Source organism: Pseudorasbora parva, chromosome 10 (assembly GCF_024679245.1).
Source record: "Pseudorasbora parva isolate DD20220531a chromosome 10, ASM2467924v1, whole genome shotgun sequence".
In the NCBI taxonomy this organism is placed as follows: domain Eukaryota; kingdom Metazoa; phylum Chordata; class Actinopteri; order Cypriniformes; family Gobionidae; genus Pseudorasbora; species Pseudorasbora parva.
This window is the reverse complement of record NC_090181.1, coordinates 6,676,508-6,700,484: the sequence shown is the minus strand read 5'-3', so window position 1 is coordinate 6,700,484 and position 23,977 is coordinate 6,676,508. Positions and strand designations below refer to the sequence as shown.

General features: G+C 36.6%; 1 protein-coding gene across 1 annotated transcript in view; it reads left to right on the top strand.

The window, feature by feature from the left end:
• alk (ALK receptor tyrosine kinase) overlaps nt 1-23,977 on the top strand; it is a 592,666-nt gene that overhangs the window by 453,031 nt on the left and 115,658 nt on the right. The window contains exon 5 of the mRNA XM_067454971.1: nt 8,362-8,489. Within this exon, the coding sequence (XP_067311072.1) occupies nt 8,362-8,489 (128 nt within the window). The remainder of the gene's footprint in view (nt 1-8,361; nt 8,490-23,977) is intronic.

The window sequence follows — 23,977 nt, the reverse complement described above, 5'->3', positions numbered from 1 at the left end:
CATTATATATATATATATATATATATATATATATATATATATATATATATATATATATATATATATATATATATATATATATATATATATATATATATATATATATATATATATATATATATATATATAAATGCACTTCACAATTAATGAAGCGGTTTTTGTCTTGTGTTCTTAGCACGGATGGAGACAAACTTGTTCAGGGGTGGTGGTGCAAGATTTGTGACAATGTTGTACAATAAACTGCAATTGTGATCTATAACAAAATGATATGACTATATATATATATATATAATTTCTTGTCAAATATTGCTATGCGAAACACAATTTGTACTGTGTTACCATTAACTATGATATCTGGTTGGACCTCCTTTTTATTTTCAAAATTCATAAAATTCATGTATGCAGTTTTCTGATATTTAATGGTAAACAGCACTAAGCCAGTCAGAAATATTGGATATTGCAAAAGATAATTTACGTGCCACCTGCTCTTTTAATTCGTCTGCATTCCTTTGAATTTCTACATTAGGACAGACTTCTGGGAGGCCATTCAGATACAAACTAAAAAGTAAGGGCCCCAGGGTAGACCCCCAAAACTCCCGTGAAACAATCTCTTGGGGAAGATATATGCGTTTCAATCCGAGTGCATTGTAAATATAAGATAAGACTTAATCCATGTCATTGTATTGACTAAAACATTTAAGTATGATCATTTAGATTACAGTGTGTTATGATATGGTGTATCAAAGGCCTTAGATCAAGGAACACAACTATTGCAACCTCACCTTATTTGCTTAATGGAATTACATACAGCAATTTTCGTCGAATTAAGTTTTCACAAACTGAATTGCATTGGACACAATTTCAAAAAAAGTTACTTTGTGTATTCACAATTTGCTCAGTTACTACTTTTTCTACCATGTTAGACACTACAGATAAAATTGAGATCAGCCTGTGATATAATGTAACATTGTGTTCATGTTGTTTGGCAAAACACTTTTGCCATATTGAGGTCAGGTTTGGTTGTAAGAGTAGGTTAGGATGTAAGTGAAGGGTCAATAGTGTAATTATAGATATAATTACAGAAATTAAAGGGGTTCTATAATGCCCCTTTTTACAAAATGTAAATTACGTGTCTGATGTCCCCATAATGTGTGTGAGGTTTAAGCTCAAAATACCCCACAGATCATTTTTTGCAGCATGTTAAAATTGTTACTTTTTGAGGGTGAGTGTGCCATTTTTTAGCACGTCCCTTTAAATGCAAATGAGCTCTTTCAAGAAGTCTTGTGTTAGCAGCTCTGTTTAACTCACGCAGACACGCACTGAAAATGTCTGAAACTGTTCAGCCTTTAATGTTCATGAAGATGAGCGGGTATAGTTTAGTTTCGTGTGACCAATCACGGAAAGTAAGGACACAAGGCGGATTTGAACCTCTCATCGATTTGCGTCAAAACTTGATGACATGTGCCCTACCCCTACACTATAGCCACGGTTACGGATTTTCCCCATTTCTCGGTCTTTATCCCCATCAAATGTTACTATCTATATAGCCTCTGATTTCTCACGGTCCAACTCGTCTGACGCCAGTCTGATACCTCTTCTTCATCTTCGCTCAGTTGTAGATTAGGGATATTATTCAGTCGCCTTATTCCGCTTTCATCGTCGTTCAGATCATCTCCACAGCCGGCCAGAGCGCTGCATTAATAATTAGCCACGCGTCCCTTGGAGGGCGGGGCAATAACTAAAGCCAGGATGGAAATACTGACAGACAGTATAAATACTGACATACAAGGCGATTTCAACCTCAAAATGTACGCTTTTAAATATACCAATACTGCTATCTCAAACATGGTGAGGCTTCTTTGAGATTTTAACAGATTCTGCAAAAAAAGCGAAAATCACATATTTTGAAGGGAAAAAAAAAAAATGCTTCTTTCTCATTTCGCTCGAAAGTAGAGCTGCCAACTTGTCCCTGGTTTCCATGACGGGTCACATTTGTTTTTGTACTGTATTGCAATAAATGTGAAAGACGGATGCGACAGCTTGAGCGACTCTAAATGTGCTCTCCTACAACAACTCTTCCTCTTCTCTGCCTTTCGTGTTCCTGGGGGCGTGGTTTATGTACATTTTAGGGTTTGTGATGTCACTAACCCGTGAAGAAGCTCCCCACCAGCCGTTTGTTGGAGTCCTTAAAAAATATTTCTTAAAGAAAACCTCCCTTTGCTTTGAACTTTGAGCGTCGTAACTTTGCAGATTTACATTACACACTACTGAAAGTTCAAAAAGTGAAATCATCAACAACCTCTTTAATTACAGATTACGTGCAAGCACTTTTTAAATAAAAGACAATGTTAACAACTTGTATGTACACAATAGCCTAAGAGGGCATTGTATCAAATGATTCATTTAAATGTACCATAGTAGTAAATCAGTTAATTGCACCCTCTGATATACTTTCATACATTGATTCTGATTGGTCAGTCAATCAAAGGTGTTATTCCCTGTGTTAGTCGCTTTACGCTACGCTATTATTTAGAAATCATCTTTCAAGACTCAAAACGACTCAGCCTTATCCAGATGCCTAACTAAATAATTGCATGTTGTCGATCATGTTTGCTAGGATAAGCAAAATGCCCACTACATAATATATAGATTGCTTTTTTTTATATAACAGACATTCGTATTGTGTTAAATGTGTAATTAAATGCTTTGTTTTCAACTTTTTGCCGCTTTGCTGGGTTATCTTTATCAAAAGCTGCCTTTTTATAAATACCTCAAATATGTTGGTTTTCTTAATTTCATATTATTTAATCTCCTGTCACTCGTGTTTTGAAATATAAATCATAATATTCATTCCACTTCAACCCAACTTGTCGCCCCACCGCAGAACGGCTGCTGCATCTTTCAGCATGCTAATATATCACATATCCAGCAACAACAGCAGCTTCACCGAGGCAAACAAACACCCACAGAAAACACAACATGTTTTGTAGCTGGCCTTGGTGACCTCAAAAGTCGCGGAGGTTTAAACGTAACAAAGCATGAGTCAAAACAGCTAAATCTAATTAAAGATCGTTAATGAGACACACATGATGAATTGACCTGCACGAGTTCGTCTTCGCCCATATATTAAAGTTGATTTCGTAATGGCCGCCCGCATGTCCACACGAAAAGACGCTCAAAGGTCAGAGCTCGGGTTCCAGAGTACGTTGGTCGGTATGATGATGTTTTATGAGTTATAATGCTAATAATAATGAAAAATGTTATCTGTGGCAGCGCTGATTAGTCATGTTAATAACTCTTGCTTGAGAGATTTTTATTTGAGTCGAGAGATGTCCCACAGGACACTTGATTAATTAGATCAAAATGTTTAATTGAGGTGCTACAGAGAGGCAGATGCTTATCACGGCACTGGAGGAGAGCAGATCAAGAAGGTGTTTTACTGCTTTATCTCACCCTGTTTTCCATAATCATAATCTTCAGAATTCATTAGCACGGGAAATTAATACAATAATTGGAGTGCTTGCTAATTTTGCAGGTGGTGATAACCCAGTATACTTCCTGACCCGACATGAAAAGAAGAGGTTTATTAATGATTAACTTTACATTATCCTGATTATTACATGCATGGGTACTTAAAACATTTAAAAGCTCTCTCTCTCTCTCTCTCTCTCTCTCTCTCTCTCTCTCTCTCTCTATATATATATATATATATAAATTTTCAACTTATCTCATAATTATTACTTTTTGTAATCATTTCGACTTTTTCACATTTTGACATTTTATCTGTCACAATTTCTACTTTTAATATTATATTTATGACTATCTCATAATTATGACTACTGACTGTAGTCATATAATCATAATTCTTAATTGCTACTACAACGTAAAATCATAAATAATAATTTCCATCACAATTTCAACAAATTCTTGACTTGGTATGTCATAATCTGAACTTTTTATGTTTATTATGTTTATAAATAATGATTTATATTTGTATTAATTATGATTTTTTTTTTTTTTAATCTTTCTTATGTGAAAGAAAGGGGCTTTGCTTTGGCAGCTTGAAAAACCTGAAAGTGACTGCACAGTAAAAATATATATTTTTTTTTTTTTTCCAATTGAAAATTTTCTAGTGACTGATCACATCTAAATTTTTCAGTTGGCCGAATTGAAATGAGTTCTGTGATTTGATGCAATTTAATTCACAGAAATTCAATTTGGCCAACTGAAAAATTTAGATGTGATCAGTCACTAGAAAATTTCCAATTGGAGACCTGATTTTTTTTTTTTACAGTTTCTCTGTTGCAGGGTTTATGAGAACCATTAACTAAAAGTACAGTATGCACTAAAACACATTTCAAGAGTACTGTGGAAAAGTCTGTCAACCAGGCACATTAAGCTTACTTTTCTTCAGTGTACTATGATGATGCACTAATTCTTATCTTGCATACTATTTAGGGCAGGTGGTATGCAAATTTAAACACATCATCTGTATCTCTACTTCATTTTTGCAGTGCTCTTCCGAATTTTAAAATCAGGAAATAAAATAAATGTATAAAATAAAAATACACAATATTCAGCTCAAATATCAGTCTGTTGCTACTGACAATCCTGAAAATGTGGTATGAAGTTGTACAGATTTTTGGTTGTACATTTGGTGGTGTTTGAATGTATTGTACTGTATTAGCATTTGTCTACCTGGGAACTCGTATCTCAAAAAGAGCTCTATCATGTTTGATCTTAACTTGCTCTTAGTGTGTTTTACTCTTTTTGAGCGTTCACTCTGCTGGAAAATGTCATTTTCTATGCAACATTGACTATAATAATACACCAGGAGACAGGGACTAGTATATCAATGAAGTGTTGTCGTTAAGTGACAATGAGGGCAATGAAATTATGTTCACAATGCCTTGAGCAATGCATGTATGCTTTTATCATCATGCGCTGTATCTAATGACAACACTGTCCGATGAGATGAATATGTATGACTGTATACCTTCTGCCCAGACGAGGCAATTTAACCTAAAATAATGCTGAAATTGAAATGACACATGGCATTTGTGCAACTCATTATTCCATGCAGTTCATTACAAGTGTCTATCAGAACATATTTGATGTTACAGTAAGTCAGCTGCATTTGCGTAAAGTTGACTGCTGAAAGCATTGAAATCATTTTCCAAATACAACCCTAATGGTAATATATTACGCATTTGTGCACATTAATATGCATTATTCTAGATCTACAAAACAACATTAGCAATGATGAAAACCAGAGCTTTTGATGACAAGTTCAGTTCTCCTCACACTTTTTCACATTTAAACATCGGCATATAGCTTTGATTTTACTGCAAAGAGGCAGTCAAAAAAAATTGTGTATGTGTGTGTGTGTGTATATATATATATATATATATATATATATATATATATATATATATATATATATATACCCACACATGTACATATTTAAGAGCCCCACTTCTGAACGTGATGGAGGACCCCATCTATATAATAATAATAATAAAAAAAATAATAATAATATATATATATATATATATATATATATATATATATATATATATATATATATATATATATATATATATATATATATATATATATATATATATATATATATAATTTTTTTTATTTATTTATTTATTTTTTATTATTATTATATAGATGGGGTCCTCCATCACGTTCAGAAGTGGGGCTCTTAAATATGTACATGTGTGGGTATATTCAAATATACATAATAAATATACACAGTACACACACATGATGTAAACACAATATTTTATTGTGGATGCGAGTCATCGCGATTAATCATTTGACAGCATTTATTTATTTATTTATTTATTTATTTGTTTGTTTGTTTGTTTTTTTAATGACAATTTTGGCAGTGCAAGTAACCAGTGAACTCTTTAGCATTGATCTCAGTGTGTTTATTGAGTCCCTTTGAAGACCTGCTCTTTTTTTTATAAAGTAAGTTACAAAATCTGTTAAGGGGAAAAAAACTGAATCATGTTAAACTCCAGCCCACCAGGAATGTCACTTGGCCAAACTTAAATCTCTCAGCTGGAGCCAGGCCTGCCTCTAATGCAGCACTTTATTTCAACTTCTTATTGAGGTCCTATTGTGAACAACTACAGAGAAAAAAAGACTTGACAACTCTGAAACCTCGAAAAGACTGTTTGACTGAATAATACCAATGGACTCTTTTCACATTTCCATGGGTTGTCAGAAGCAGAAATCATTATGGGTAAACCTCTGTAGTGGTGAATGGAAATTGTGACAAATATAATTTGTATATTCCCTTTTGCTCCAGTAGCAAAATAAAATAACCTACAATAGTGTTTCTATGACTTTACAATATAGTTATAAAAAAGTATCTATTTTGAGATATATTATGTTTGATCAGAAGAGAAAAAGATATCAAATTTGCAGTTAATCCCACATCCATCACGCAGCAGCGTCAGCTTTAATAAAACACAAAGTACTATTCAGCTGTTCGGTCCAGTTCTCACTATTAACTACCACTTTTGCCTCAATAAAACCATAATAACGCTTATTAATATTTGGTAGTTGGTAAGTTTAGGATTAAGGGATGCAGAATATGGTCAAGCGAATAAGTTATAAGTTATTATAGCATTAATATGTGCTTTATAAATATTAATAAACAGCCAATATCCTAGTAAAATACATGATGATAAGAAACCAGTTCATAGTGAGAACTGGACCCTAAACTAAAGTGTTACCCACAAAGTGTTCCGTAGACAGTTTAAAGTAGCTTCTTAAAGGGACACTTCACCCAACAATTGAAAGCCTGTCATTCCAAACATGAATGACTTTTTGTCTAAGAAACATAAATAGATTTTATAAAATGTTTATATCAGTATTTTAAAATATTAGTGCCTTAAAGGCACATATTACATTAAAAGTGCATAGCCTGTTAAAACCTGTATTAACATAATACATACATATTAGTATCTAACGTGTACATATTAGTAGCTAAATATTAGTACCTTAGAGGTACATATTACACATTAAAAGCACATTGTCTAATACCTTCAGTGTTCATAAACTGTAAAAAAAAAAAAAAAAAAAAAAAAAACTTGTCTCCAAATTAAAATTTTCTTGTGACGGAGCACATCTACATTTTTCAGTTGGCCGAATTGAAATTCTGTGAATTTTTTTACAGTGTATTAGTATCTAACATTTACATATTAGTACCTTAAGTATTAGTATTTAAGTGTACATTTTAGTGCCTTAAACGTGCATATTAGTATGTGAAGTGTACTTATACTCTGTAACGTGTACATATTAGTAGCTAAATATTAATACCTCAGAGGTACATATTACACATTAAAAGCACATTGTCTTTTAGTACCTTAAGTGTTATTTAGTATATACCATACAATATTAGTATCTAAAATGTACATATTAGTACTTTAAGTGTATGTATTTGTAGCTCAGAAGTACACATTTCACATTAAAAGCACATTGTCTTTTAATACCTTAAGTGTACATTAGTATCTAAAGTGTACATATTAGCACATTAATTGTACATTTAGTTTTTGTACCATAGGATACTGCCCCATTGACAGTTCTGTACCTTTTTTTCTGAGAGTGTAGAAATCTAAAATGTGGAACAATAATCTTCACTCGTGTATTGTTTCTGTCTTCATTTCCCTATGATTGCTAGCTGTCTGCGTGTTTGTTTAGAGGATCACCGCCCACTTAGTCATGGGTCTCGACTCCTGTTGTTGGAGCAAATCAGACGTCAATGCAAATCCTGCAGTGAGATGCGAAACAACAACACAACAGGCAGGTCCAGGTCTGGGAGAAAGAAAAGCACAGGAGAGGGAGAAGATAGAGGGTGGAGACTAAACTCATTGGTTGCTGGCCACCAGCAAATTGAAATCTAAGCAATTTGCTTAATAAAATTAGCTAGGTCATTGACTTCCTTCTGAGAGGTAGTTTGGTTAAAAACGCACAAACCCACAGAGCATTCTTCCACAGGTATCATCCGGTGGAGAGAGCGTCTGTACACACACAAACACGTGCCTGCCCTTTGATTTCAACCGGTAGAGCTTCCATAAGCAGTGGGGACATCGGGAAGGTTTAGGGAATGTGCGATACGGCAGCAGAGGATGACCCAAAAATGGCAGAGGGGGCTGGTTTGGTGTCAGGCAGCCAGACGTCCCCCTCTGTGAGATCTCCAGAGGCTTCTGAGCTGACCCAAACCGGGGACGTTCTCCCAGGGGCCACCATGACCTCCAACAACCCGGCACTGCGGGCACTGCATCAGCCCTACTGCTGGCTTCTGCTGCTGATCTTGCTGGTTCTCTCTCTCCTTTTCAGCTGGGCGGTGGTACACCTCAGCTTGGGAGCTCGGAGCAAACCCTTCCGGATTTCTTCCAGCTACAACCAGCCCGGCGACATGGAGACCGCGACTTATGACCCCCGCTTCACCACCAACTGCACCATAAGTGAGTGTTTTATCTCCTAGAAATGTTTCTGAAAGCATCATGATTTGATTTGAGTCTGCCAAAGTTTGGATTTGTCCTCAGTTTTCACAATCAATGATTTAAAAAAAAAAAACAAGCCTACTCTTTGATGTAAGTTTTTTTTTTTTCTCACTTTAGTACTTCTGTCATATACAATACATATTTTACAATCGTTAGGCTCAACAAGGCTGCGTTAACTAGATCAAACACAATTTTAATATATTTTAAAATATTGACTAACCGTTGATGATAAACATAAATGTTTCTTGAGCAGCAAATCCTCTTATCAGAATGATTTCAGAAGGATCATGTGACACTGAAGACTGGAGTAATGATCCTGAAAATACAGCTATATATATTAAAATAGAAAACAGTTATTTTAAATTGTAATGATATTTGAGAGAATTGCTGTTTTTAATGTATTTTTCGATGCATGCACATCTTTGCTTGAACCACATTCTAATCAACCAATCAGATTTGAGAGACAAGTGTGAAGTTTATGTCAAGTTTAGTGTCACAATCAGGGTTAGATCAATGTTATCGGGTTAGTAGTAAATTTACAGACAAGTATGTTGATCCAGGAACACGTCTTATTTCTTTTACACGTTTAACTTCTTAGTATAAGTTCTTGGCCCTAAAGTTGACAACAACCAACTTATTATCAAAGAACCAGAACGGTTCTGTGTCTGTCTGTCTGTCTGTCTGTCTGTCTGTTTGTTTGTTTGTTTGTTTGTTTGTTTGTTTTTATCTTCTGCCTTAATATGATCAAAAGGGAAAATTGTTTATTGCCTTTTGATTTTCAGAGGGCAGAACTCAAAATGAGACTCTTTTTGATTAACTTTGAATATAAAATATTTCAAGTGATTGCAAGGCAGAATATTACAATGCAAATGTGTCTGAGTTTTGACTTATTGCCAAAGTACGAAAAAGTCAAATACCTCACAAATAATTGTGCAAACCTTTCAATCAATGTTAGAACATTTGTAATGCAAGTTTGACGCCTAGAAGCACTGCGTTTGCATCACACCGTATTGAACGTATTCTTTTTTTTTTTTGTAAGTTTTAACTTAGCAACTGCTTTGTGCTACTTCCTCATTTGAACTACAACATTTACTATAGAGCATTCATGCAACTTGAAATTTTCCTCTTGCTCTCTTTTTTTAATTTTCTCTTTTTTCTGCTCTGTGCTTCCTGATTCAATAACTGGCGGGGAAATTGCCCGTGTCTGACCGCAGGGAACAGAACGCTGCTTGTCATGCAAATTCAGAGGCAGACAGATCTCTAATTGTTTCAGGGTTGTGTAGCTCGGTAGCCCAGTTTTTTTTTGTCTTCTTTTTTTTTTCTGCGTCTGCCCAAACAAATCCCTCTGGGGGTCACTACATTAGACAGGCTGTTCTCGTCCTGAGGCACGCCGTGTTCCTCTGTTCTTGCTGTTAAATGCCCTGCCTCTCCCGCTCTAATCCACCCCCACTTGCCATAATAGATATTAGCAGATTGACATGCTTTACAGCGTGGCTTGCCTTCCTGAAGCACCTGCCACTCGAGCTCGAATTACCTGCCACCCAAAAATGCGCTCACTTGATGTACTGATTTGCAAAGCCGAAGTGTGTGTGTGTGTGTGTGTGTGTGTGTGTGTGTGTGTGTGTGTGTGTGTGTGTGTGTGTGTGTGTGTGTGTGTGTGTGTGTGTGTGTGTGTGTGCGCGCGTGCGCGTAAGATAGATGTGGTTGATAAGGCTTGAAATTTCCCTTAATGAATTGAACGTAATTGCTGTAATCAAAAGAGCTCTAAACGTGACCCTTTTCGCTCTGTTTTTGGCTCATCAGCTTTGCTAAATGATCTAGAACTAACGGAAGACAAAGTGAGACCACAACATTTTTACATTTTCTGAAGACAGTGTAAGTAGTTGAAAAAACTCACTGTCACAATGCTACGTTGTGGGTGGTTGTTAGGATAAAGAATGGAAATGATTTGCTACAGTGTTCTGAGTGGTGGTTAAACTGGTATTTTTAGTGAAGAAAAAATGAGTGCTTCAGGGCTACAGTCAGGGAATCATCAGGGCAGTACATATGCATTCACAGATAATCCTGGAGATTATTTTTCTCAAATAAAGAAAGAAATATAGAATTAAACATTATTAGTTATCTGTGTGATGTGCCTTTGCTTTCAATCAACATCCATGTAAAATAAACGTATTTATTTGATATATTTTGATGGTACCTTTTGAACATTCTACTAAGTAACTTGTCAACTAAATCTCATTAGTAGACTGTCTTTTTAATAGCCACTAACAATTTATTTTGATGCTCCCTGCAGACATTATATATAGTACCTTTGCATCTACATGTCAACTCATTCTAACCATACCAGTCTTACTAATCCTCAATTAATACTTTAATGAGAGTTCGTAGACATGTAGGTGCAATGTTAAAATGTGTTAAAGGGACAATCAAAATAAAGTGAAACCCTTGTAAATGTTGTCCTTAGTAGCTCAAATTATACCATCAAACATTAAAAGGAATACAAATCCTTAACCAATCAGAATTAGGGATGTCCCGACCAAGGTTTTTGTGTCATTGAATTACAAGTGCTTGGTGCACACTTCTAGCCTGGATGCCGGCCGTACTCAGCCCCGCACACAACGTTTGAGCTCGGGCGGTTCGGTCTGGACTCGATCCATAAAGGAATGATTATGCCTGAACAGAAACTGTTCGAACCAATGAAATCATCAGGGCGGGCTTTAGACGATGACGGACAGATGATCAACAGTAACGTAAACAGTCACGTCATCAAAGGCGCTTGCAGTGCCGTTTCTAGGCATGGGCAAACTAGGCGGTCGCCTAGGGCGCCAACAGCTGGGGGGCGCCAGTGAGCCCCCGCCCCAACAAGATTTTTTAGTTATTTCATATATATTTTATTATTAATTTTTCATACTTTTGCTATTTCGAGGCATTATGATTAGTTGCGATTATTGGAGTGAAGTCGCCGTGGTGATAGTGGCGCTGCTGTAATGAGATCATGTAGAGGGCGGCAGGGAACGTCGTCATCCGTGCTTTAGTTTCATCATCATGAAAAGGTCAAAGCCATCAGGGGCTCAGTATCGTACAAAGAAAAAAGAGGAAATATAAAAAAGAAAGCGAAATATACAGGTATGTTAGCCTACTTATTTGTTACTTGTTCTCTACTAAGCTGGTCGCTCTATCATAACGTTGAGCAAAACATTACACTGAATATTAGTACTGGACGGACAACACGCTATGCTCATTTATTTCAGGTGCAGAACATTATAGCAGTTAATTTGAATAAAAAAAACATTACATCAGAGAGCTGTTTAGTGTAAATTGATCAAGTAATACTGTCATAACCATAGGCGTCACTAGGCACTTTTTTATGAACTTATGGCTTCGTCTCCGGCTTTCTTTGTGTCAGTGTGTTCTTCAATCCGCAGCGGCGCCAAGTGACATGGTTTTCAAGCTATTGTTGTCTAATTTTTTGGCCTTCAGATCATCTTAAAATACACATATGTAGATCATACAATTCAAAATTGTCTCGGGGGACCATGTCCCCGAACCCCCTAACATTTGTGATCTCAGTGATAATAAACCTGGCTACATTATTGGACTAATGCATGTACAATATAACCATTAAATAAGAAAGTCATATTTGCTTTATAAGTTATAGTTTTTAAAAAAGAGGGGGAGGGCGAAAGACTTGAATCTTGCCTAGGGTGCCAGAAAGGCTAGAAACGGCCCTGGGCGCTTGGATTAAAATTTGTCCAAATCCTAAAAGGAGAGCTTGTTTTGTATGCGTTCCCCTTCACTATTTCTCCCTGAAATGTGTCTGAAACAAGTGATATCATAATGTAAGCAGATAATGTAAATATGTAAAATAACACACTCATCAACAATAAATGTCATATAAATCAAAGCTGCCTAAGGTTACTGAATAAAAATATCGACCCAGGACGAGCTACAGGAAGCTTTGGGGGTGTTGATGGACTCAACATCTACTTGAGGACTTTGATGGCATAAAATCTTAACCACATTCAAATGTTGCTAAAATCAAACATTTGTGTGGTTGTTTGTTCTTTCTTTTGATACTAGGACATTTATACAACACAATATTCTTTAAAAATACTTAATACTTACTACTAAATAAACGGACAAAACAATTCTGGTCACATTTCAAAATAATAGCACATCTCTCCTGAATGAGTTAGTATGTGGCTAAATGTAATGCAGTTATTGGTCTGTTCGTCGTATGAGCAAGTCATAGTAATAGTGATGCTTGCTATGGCAATGAAAACAGATATTTTTGGTTTATGGTTGCATGCACGCTGCTCACGGTGCAGGCGTTCAGCAACAAAATTTGCGTTCAAAAGCTCTGTCACCTTATCTCAGCAGAGCTGCAATGAGCGCTGCCATCACCTCAGACTCAAGACAATGCGGAGGTGTAGATCATCCAATCATAAAACGTTAACTCACTCCCTGTTTGTTGCTGTCTGAGTCATCTGCTTTTCGCTCCCTCCAGCAAACCTGATTTTGATTACACCACTATCATAAAAATGTGTCTAGCAGGCTGAGCCCAGTTCTGCAGGTTTGATGAGGTCCATTTATATTCTTTGAGTTATCCTCTCCTCTTTTTTCTTTCTTTCCTGTGGAAAAGCGTAGTGAATGGCCACTGCAGTGCCTTACTGTGAGAGCAAAGTGAAGGTGTTCAATTTCCCATTATCTCTCGCTGTGAGTCATATGACTTCAGAGAACATGTCCCTGGGGTGATTCTTTTAACATCACTTATATAAGATGCTTCACTAATTAACTTGTTTGAATGCAATGTGAAGAGATCGAAATATAACTGATTTAGTTTAAAGGTTGCAAAGATATATATCTTTTTTTGTTGTTGTTGCTAGCATGTACTTGAGTTAAACAGCGATAACATTAAGTAAACATAAAAAAAGCATTATTTTTTATTCCCCTATTTCAGTTATACATTATGAAATACAATTCATATACTTTTACATGATTTCTAAATGACTTCTAATGAGCATAATATCATAAATAATAAGAACAAAGCCTAATTAAAATAAAACCTTTTTAAGCAGCAGCCTTTTGTATTAATATTTCTTAACAGAAGTACTTTGTTGCGTATTACCATTTAATACTAAATAATATTATTTTTTATTAATATAAAAAAGCTAGTTTTATGATCACATAACAAATTTGATTTGTTAAGTAACAGTGATTATTTATTTTAAAAAACAAAGTATAATGTCAGAAAAAAATATGTTAAAAACGTTATTAAATGTAATTTAGAATGACAAACATATTTATGAATTAGTAATTTATGATTTGACCATTTTTCCACCTTTGTAAATTATTTTCATAATAATTATTATTATTATTGTTGTTGTTGTTGTTGTTGTTGTTGTTGTTGTTGTTGTTGTTGTTGTTGTATTGTCATGCATATATTCAGTGTAAGGTTTCACTTGATGGTCATAACACATGACATTTTTAGAGTCTTTAATATCTTTAAATTCTTAATCATAATTGATCATAATTTTGATGGATAAAAAAATCTCTTTGAATATCTTCAATCAGATTACAGAAGTTCAATGAGTCGTGGGTGTTTGTTTGATACTGTTTATGAACATGTCGATTTGCTTTTAATTCACTGTGACCGTTCTGCTTAAAACATCTAGTGCTATTATAACTAGTTTATTTCATTTTGGTGAAATAATCTTTTAAAAAGTGGCCAACCATCTCAGATTATTAATTAATTTTATTATTATTATTCTTGAATTATCAGTTTAAAAATGATTATTATTATTCTTGGATTATCAATTATCTCGCCACATGTGGTCCCTCTATTAATCATGCAAGTTCTAAAAGATGAAAATTCTAAAAGATGGCAGCATGAACATTAATTTCCGAGTATATAGAAAAAAACGGGCACAAACAACTCAATTTCCCTCGCGGCATTTTTATTTTGTCATCAGCCATTCAAGAAAACAGGCCGCATTCATTCATTTATTTATTATAGCAACTGGGACCCATAGGGGCTTGGACCAGCAGCCTCATGTTCCCCAGTCTATATCCTTCCCCATTAAGCCGTGCAGCTGTCAGGGTCTAACATGGTGATGCTTGCTGCTTTACAGCCTGGGATGGACCGTGGAGGTGCGCCAAGTCTTTCCCCCGACCATCAATCATTCAGGCCCGCGAGACTGAGTGAGTGAAATGAGCTGTGCCGCGAGCGGGCGGGCAGCGAGAATGCGAATCCCGGGAAAAGTCCAGTGGGGACGACGCTTAGTGCTTCTCTAGTCAGACTATTGTGTGCTGAGGGATGTGTGCTCATGGGCTCAAAGGAGGCTTCTTCGGTCTTTCTCGGGGGACGACGGGTAGTCAAGAGAATCATATGACAATGTTGATTTGATTAAGACAATCTTAAGTAGATCCATGAAACGGATAGGGAAGTTTCGTGCAGATGTCATACAGATTATGATAATTAGTGATGATGATGATGAAAGTCAGAAGCCAGACTCCATGAGATTATCCCTTGAGAAAAAGAAGTGTGCTTAATTGTATTGAATATGTATTATAGTGTACTGCAAATCTTAAAAGTATCGACATTATACTATTATGAAAGTAAAAGTCTTCACTTATTTGCGGCTGTTTCTTAACACACTTAAGTGCACTTTTAAAGCCATTATGTTTTGATAACATACTGTCATGCTTTAAAGAAGTACACTTATTTTGCTGTTGACTTACATTCTAAAGCACGTCAAGGAGTTGATTATAATTCTAACTTTAATGTGTTATTCAATATAACATGGAAAGTTAATATATGTAATTTCAGTTGCACTTTTTTTTACAGTGTGTGTGCAATGTACTTACCTAAGAAAGTACTGGGTAACATGGGTTAAGGTTAGGTTTAGGGGTAAATGTTCAGGTTTAGAACCCAGTTATTATTGAGTTATTGTAATTTCTATAATAGTAAATAAAAGGAACGACCGTAAAATAAAGTTGAAAGTTTTAGTTAAAATGACATTAAATTATATTTATTTGACCATGCATTCAACAGTACACCATATTTCAAAGGCAATATAAATAATTATGAAATTGCAATAAAGATGTGCTTAAGCTGGTAAAAAAAAAAAAGCACTCTTGACTCTCGACTAACTGCATTTAATTTAATAGACATTTTCATTTGTTCATAAATGACATCCAGTTAAGTGTTTAAAGACGTTGCATTCAGTTTGAGCTAAAGTATATACTTTTAAAGTATTGTTTTCATAGCAAATACTCTTTTTCTGAATGTTTTATGTATTCTTTTTCACAAGGGTTATTATACAGTGATTTAACTGAATTACTACGAATAATGAGTGTTGGATACTGACTGTGGGGTAGTTCAGTTGGTGTGTATTGGCAAGAATTTTTATATGTATGTGTTTAGATTTTATTATATCGCACCTCTCAATGCAATGATCTAGTTAAAATCTACAGTGTCAGTACAGTATAAATACAATAGATGTTTTGCAATCATTAGCATTAAACACTTGCCAAAGTGAACACTTGGCAAGCAATAAATATGGGCCTGTTTACACTTGGTCACCTTATGCGTTTTCTCTGATTGGATAGCTATCCCATCATGAAAATACTAAATGCCCTCCTTTTGAGATTTGAATCCGATCACTGAATCCGGTCTGAGATGCTTTCCAAACGAAACTGGGCAAATGTGAATGCATCTGGTCATAGGCGGAGAAAAACAAAACAAGGTTAAGGCGCCAGCGTCGGCACCTTTGCCTACCTCAGAGAGGTAAAAGTAGTGATACTAATGACCTCACCAGGGATGGTGCTCTCCTATTGCGGGCTTTGGTCTTGAAATTAGCTCATGATAAATAAAATGCGGTTCTTATCGGCTGCTTTTGTTGACGTGGACTCCGTTAACTGAAGATCAGAGTTATTCATTTTTGTGCAGATGCAATTTTAACAAATCAGATAGCTATCCAATCAGTAAAAATGCATGAAGTAAATAGGCCCTGTAGGTAAATGTGAAAGTAAATATAAAATGGGGTTATTTGCCAATTGACTGTTAACTTTGAGGAGTTGCATTATATAATACATGACAAGGACAATGATCTGACCCTTGCTGTTAGCCGGCTGTAAGTGACATGAGCGACTCAAATCAAAAACATCCGAGGGCTCCATTAAAGTGACATCATCTAATAATGATGGATTTTTTGTTTTCTCTGTCCATCCAAAATTAATAAGAAGTCATATCTTCACAGCCATACCTCAAAAAAAGTGGAACATACAATTCAGTTAGAGAACGTCACCAGCCACAAACCTCAAAACGCTCTTGCTGTCAAGCATCATTGTAGCAGCCCGGTATCATACAGATCATTTTATTTTCAGGCTGGCTGCTGTTTCCGCTCTAAGACCAATATAAGATCAATTGTTGTACACAAATATAATTTAAAAAGCCAGGAAAGTATTTGTGATATTTTCCTTTCATTTACCAGCCATTAAAATGTCACCGTAATAAATGCTTAGCCCACTGGCCTGGCCCAATTGTTTGTATAAATCAACAGTGGCAGATGATCTTGAGCTGAGCTTTGCTTTAGGAACTGAGCATAAATGGTGAAAGGAATAGTGGAAAAAAATGATGTGCAATTTTACAAACAATCTACAGGCCATGGGGGTCTGCAGATTGTCGCTAAATTGGTAATTCAAGTCATGGCTTGTAGGGGCGTTCACACTGACAGCAGTTTGCAGCGACAAAGTGACTGGAAATCATTCATTTTCAATGAGAGTTGGCAGTCTGAGTCCCATCAGCGAGTTGCTAATGTGAAAGAGTTGAGCAGAGCTCAACTTTATGTAAATAAGAAGCGATGCAATCTGGCAACTACCAATGGGAGTGCAGAGAGTGTAGCTTGGGTAATCTGCCGCCTTATACAACACTTCAGTCAAGTTGAAAAGGCTACTAGAGATCAACAATACAGCCACTTGTTGACCACAAGTGATTCATTCGGCATCAGTCATGTGTATCTGTTTCTTTCTTTAAATAATGTTAAAAAAAGAATGATATAAATGTAAAAAAAAACATGCAACTCCAGTCAGCATTCAATAAAGATATCTAGGACATGTATTCCTTTACCTCCACTCTATATCTGTTCTTGTCCTGTCTCCACCACCCCTCATCCTCTCCCACTGTTCCTGCCCTTTAGGCATTCACGTCTGAAATTCTCAAATGTTTTGTTCCCATTTCAAAAAGTACAAATTATGTATAGAAGACGGCATTTATTAACCTCTTTAGCCCCAGGTTCTCCACAGCGATATTTAGAAAGTCTACCATCGACAGAGCAGAACGTCACTGTTCTAACATACATTAGAGATTTCTTCCAGATGTCTCGTGTTTGATGTTTTTTCAGGAGAAGGGTCAAGCTGTGTAGGCGGCACATACACACACATTTCCTGTGACAGACAGATAAACACTATCATAAAATGATTAAAGTTACCAGACTTGACACATTCCATGGACTTTCATTTCATCTTGTGAAATGACTTGAAAAGAAAAAGAAATGTTTGGTCAAACCAAAAGGACTATTTTTTTTACAAACTGGAGTTGGTGCAAGGACAGTTCACCCTACAATGAAAACTCACACCCTCACGTCAATTCGCCTAATGGCTTTCTTTCTGCATTTCTTTTGTGAAGAATAAACACTTAACAAGCAATTACATTTCTCAGTCTCTAAAAAACATCCATACTATATTATTTATTTTGAGAGACATAAGTCATAACTCAATTAAAATCCATCCTTACTTTTCTTGGCCTGATTTGGTTCTCAAAGTCTGGATTCAGAAGACCTTGCATATGAACTACTTTTATGGTGCTTATGCAGTCTTTTTAAAGCTTGAATGTCCCAGTCCCCTTTGATTGTAATGACATGGACGAGAGTGACCAAGTACATTTTTCAAAAGACTGACCAAAAGAAAGCCACTGGAATTGCCTGGAATGAAGGTGAGCAAATGATGACAGCATTGTCCATTTTGGGGGAACAAGTTCATTTAAAGTTGAATTTGACTGTTCTTCTAAGATACGTTTTTCTGGCATATGCAGTAGTAACAACACGCTGCAAGAGAGCATCATGAATCTACTCTCCCAGCCATTTCTGGATTCTTCAATCCCTTTCGCTTTAATCTCTTGGGTCTCTTTCTCAATCATCTTTGAAAGGCAGCAGTTTGAGCTGTAATGTGACTGTCCAGCTTTGCCAAGCACTAGGGAAACATCAAGGAACGGGGCCACCGTGGAATCAAAGGGGCTTTATACCTACAAGACGTCATGAGCAGACAAACCTGCCTCCCATCTCTCACGGGCATCCTTTGATATAAAGACACTGACCTTTTTGGTACTTTCAGCATAGCCTTTCTCGACCTGGTCTCAAAACATGACTGTCATGTGAGACATTCTATATCCTGTGAATGTATAGCCTCAGGGTTCGACATTGTTGCACCCTAAAAAAGACCTAGTTATGGCAGTTTTGCTTGATGTCCAGGGCTGTGATTCATAATGCATAGTAAAGAAGAGATGTATCTAAAAGGAGGGAAATAAACAGAATCAAACAGATTCAAATTGCACATACAAAGAAGTGGCCATGCAACATGCAACACCCACCAGACAATGTCTCTGATAAATTGGAGAATTTTAAGAGGGGGAACAAGTTTTAGCTTCCTAGTGAAACACTAGAACTGAAATTTAGGTAAAAGTTGAATCACAAGTTGCATAGTCACTAATGTTTTCTTGAGTAGACATTTGGATGTCTCTAAATCAGTAAATAAATTGGATGTCTAGTCCTGGTCCTGGAGGGCCACTGTTCTGCACTATTCTGAGTTTTGCTCCAATTAACCATACTCAAAGCAATAAATCAGGTTCTTTGGGATTACCAAAGACTTCCAGGAAAGTGTGTTGGGTCAGATTAGAACTAATCTGTGCAAGACAAGGACCAGTACTGATAAATTATGCCAGAAATGCAATATAACAATGTTTCCAGTGGTGTATAAAGACCTAATATTAAAAAAACATTATATTTATTACCTTAGAATGAGCCATTTTTATCTTCATATACAGCAGGTCCCCTTAGATTGAAATTGGCTTTTTGTGCCATTATGTTTCTACAGTACCCCTAAACGGACAAACTGCTCTAAAGAGCGCTAGCTACTCTCTGCTGTCTCAGACAATATCTTTATCCTGTATCAGCCAACGTAGCTTCTCTATGTTCTTTGAAAAGGAGAGCTGAGTGGAGGGCAGTTGCAATTCGCAACCTCACCGCTGATGCCATTAAAAAATGTACACAGTGCACCTTTAACGCAACAGCTGGGTTTGTCCATATTTGACCCAAATTTGGGTTGAAACAACCCGAGTGTAAGATACCACAAAAGCAAAAATAAATAATTAAACAAACAAACAAACAAACATATCTCACGAGGGAGCATGCCCTGGAACCCCGTTAAAACTGTTCACATGTCAATGTTCAAACGAAAACTAGGCCCTTGGGTTCAGAACAGGGGAACACTGGCATAGACTAGAGTTCGTGCCCTTGGGAACCACGCAGTTGCAAACATGTTGAGGTCAGTACCCCATTACACGGTGAGCGAGGGGTCGCGGTTCTAACATACGTGCTCTGGATTTTCTTACTGGAACACATACCACCTTTTTCCAATAAGAGCTTTGGTGTATCAGCTCACTTTGTCTTCCTCACTGACTTGTCCCCTTTGATCTGTCTCCTCTTCTAATGCGGCAGCCCCAAAACGTCCCAAAAAATAGTCAAAGAAATGAACCAGTTATTTCATTGCATGCTTTTGCTCCTCAGGCACTGTGGAATAATCTGACAAAGACAAATGATGCCAAGGCCCTTCCACGGCCAATCAAGCAATGGGCTGAACAGTTCGTTGGGCTCCTAAATAGATGCCCCCCATTCCGTCTGTTGTCCTAAGGGAGAGTAGGGTGTAATTCAAGGGCATTAACTTTACAGCTCTCCCTGCAGATCCGACACATTGGCTTGGACTGCCCCGACTAACACTGGGTGCGCTCACCTAACATTCTCGATCCGTTCCTAGAGGCCTGTGTGGAAATATCACGTTCAGGGCTGATCATTTACTATTTGATAAGCTTGACCAAGAATTATTTAAATTAAAAGCGACTTTCACATTATCATTTAATCCTTTCCTATAATTCAGTGATATTAAGGTAAACAGATTGACTTGCTGTCTGTGATGAAGGGCTCAGGCGTATGACTTAAGCTCTGAATTCCCCCTGGGCTACTTAATTAATGAAGGTAATGTGATTTTTAATTCATGACAGAATGAAGAGATTTAAAGGTGGAGTTAATAAACCGATCTGCAGGACAAGCTTTTCCCAAACTTTTGGTACGTTTAATATGACCGGAAGTACTGACTCATTTAGATGTAATACAGATGAATTCAGTCAGTATATATTTGAGCTGACAGATCAATTTAAGTAATCGGCTTGTCCTCTTGATTCATTAAAAAAGATCACCAATCACACATCACAGATTGTTGCTTTGCATTTATTTATTTATACATTTTTTAATTGATTCCCAACTTGGGTCCCTCTCACAAACCCGTTGCAATGTGACACCAGGCGAGACGCAATCGTTTTTTTGTTCGTTTCAGCCTGATGCAGTTATCATTTTCACGTCCAGTGGCGTGCTGTTAAAATAGCAAATGCACTCTCGCCCATCTGTTCACCCGTGGGCATGCTGGTCTGAAAACCAGATGTGTTCAGGCGCATTGTTGGCGCGTTGCTATTTTGAGAAATTGAAACAATTGCGCCATTGACCAACATTAAACTGCGCTAAAGTCAATAGTGCAGCATTTTGTGTTATTTAAAGGGAGTGTTAGTAATATGTGCCTATAGCAACCTGTCCTCCAAAAAAATACGACTCTGTAGGTCATTTTTCAAGCACCTTATTACGACCTATATTTACGTTTTAAAGTCATGCCCTCTAGCTGGCGTAAAAATAATGATGTTACATCAGACGTAATGAACTGATGTATGACTGTTGTTACCAATCAAAATGCATGTTCATTTTAATGCAATTTCTGGACCTTTTACCACCATTTGCCATTTAGCAAAAATATTGTTTTAATTTACAACTACACCCACCCCATCCCTAAACCTACCCAGTTATGATTCATACACACTATGAGCACATGTTCCCTGGGATCAAACTCACGATCGCATGATAACATGTTGTTGTTGTATAGTGCAATGCTTTACCAAGTGAGCTATGTAAAACCTGAAATATTAAGCAGATAAAAGGGAAAAATGCTTTAAAATGAAAGTGCCCTGCTGTCAATAGGAGCACAACTTTAGAAAACACTCATATGGGTCGTATTTCAAGAAAGTGACAAACGACCTATATAGGCGTATTGGTTGGGGGACATGTTGGCCTATAGGCAGGTGCACAACATGCATACACTCTGCTTTTTACCCACACACAGGGACGCACAAACATTTTTAAATATAAAAAATTAAAGGATTCATCTCTGGAGAAGCGTTCAGTCTTTCCACTCACAAATTCCTTCATGTAAATAGCCAATCCGCCATGGTGCAAGCACAACTGGCTTTTAAAGGGAATGGGAGATGAGAGTCTGATTGGTTGATTGCACGTTACACCCAAAACACACCCATGACTCATTAAGACACTAGGTACAAACGTGTGCCTGTTGGGGAAAAGTTGTTTCAGACACACAATAAGTGCATTAGACCATGCGCTCAGATCGTTAAAATTGGGGTTATTGTCATTCCTTATATATATGATGATATTTTTCCAAACAAAAATTGTCCTATTCTGGAGTATGATGTCCTTAATGATGTAGGAATAAATAAATGTATATATGCTCACACGTACACATGGAAAAATGTGTAAACACTACAATGTATATATTACAGTGTACACACACGTTTGTTTTTGTGACATATGGGGACATTCCATAGGCGTAATGGTTTTTATACTGTACAAACCGTATTTTCTCTCCCCCTTACACTGCCCCTGCCCCTAAACCTATACCCATCACAGGAAACATTCTACATTTTTACTTTCTCCAAAAAAAAAAAATCATCCTGAATTATTTATAAGCATTTTGAAAAGTGGGGACATGGCCAAAGTCCTCATATGTCACCCTCTCCTTGTAATACCTATGTCATACCCATGTCATTATACACATTTGTGTCCTCATATGTCACAAAAACATGCCACACACACACACACACACACACACACACACACACACACACACACACACACACACACACACACACACACACACACACACACACACACAGGCACCAATTAAAACAATATTCTTAAGGAAAAAAGAAACACTGCAGAAATACAGTATATTAATTCAAGTGCTAGATCTGCACTGTGTAAAATCAGCGTATAGCTAATGGGGACATGGTACAAATGTCTCTCTTAACAGGAATGATCCTATAAGGCTAATAACAAGGAAAGGGAATGTTGAAAAGATACGGACAGAATTAAAAGGTCAGAGGAAGGAAGGAAAGAACAGATATACGTGCAGGTATGAATAAAAATGATGAGATAATGAGATTATCAGTATCACAACCAGGTCAATGTCCTTTTAAGCCGAGTCTGTGTATCACCATTATCTGTCAGTCTGTCTATCAGATTTATTATCCACTTCTCGGAGCAGGCTCCAACCAGCAGGCATATACCACTTTGCAGAGTCGTATTATGAAAGTCTTTCAGCAATGTGAGGACATCAGCAATGTGCAATGAACCTGAAGAGAATCTTAATTTGCTTTACTTTTTCTTTTTCTTTTTTTGTCTGGTCCCATTAGGCAGATTCTCAGAATCAGGAAAGAAGAAAGTCTCTTTTTTTATATTGCACTTAATGCTATTGAGAAAAGCACAAAGCATCATGCATGAGTCAGAGTCCTGTCATCCTATTTTGAGAGAACTCATTTCAAACTGGCTTAGTTGTATCTGTGTGCAATACAGGCAGTGATGGTCTATAACACCTCATAACCCCTCAGATCCCCCCACTGTACCCCTCACATCCCGTATGTTTACCATATGGCCCATTCACCTTCACGTCAATGCTTTGCTCTCTTTGTTAAATGATCAACTTTCACATTTAATCAAGGCCAAAGTGGCTACAAAGAAATATGTTAATTAATAATGCATTTCAGTGGCTATATTTATATACTTTGAAGCACAAACTATGTTATCATTAGCTAGCTAGTTACTAAAACAAATATATTGGTTGATATATATGGGAAATGGGCCTCTTGTTTCTTATTTTATATTTTTTATGTTGAGAAATGTGAGGCATTTTTAAAAATGCATGAATTTAGCATGCTGTGTGGCCTACTTCTTGTTACACAACAAAAATGGAGGAAATGGAGTCTGAAACCGAGTTTCCAACAG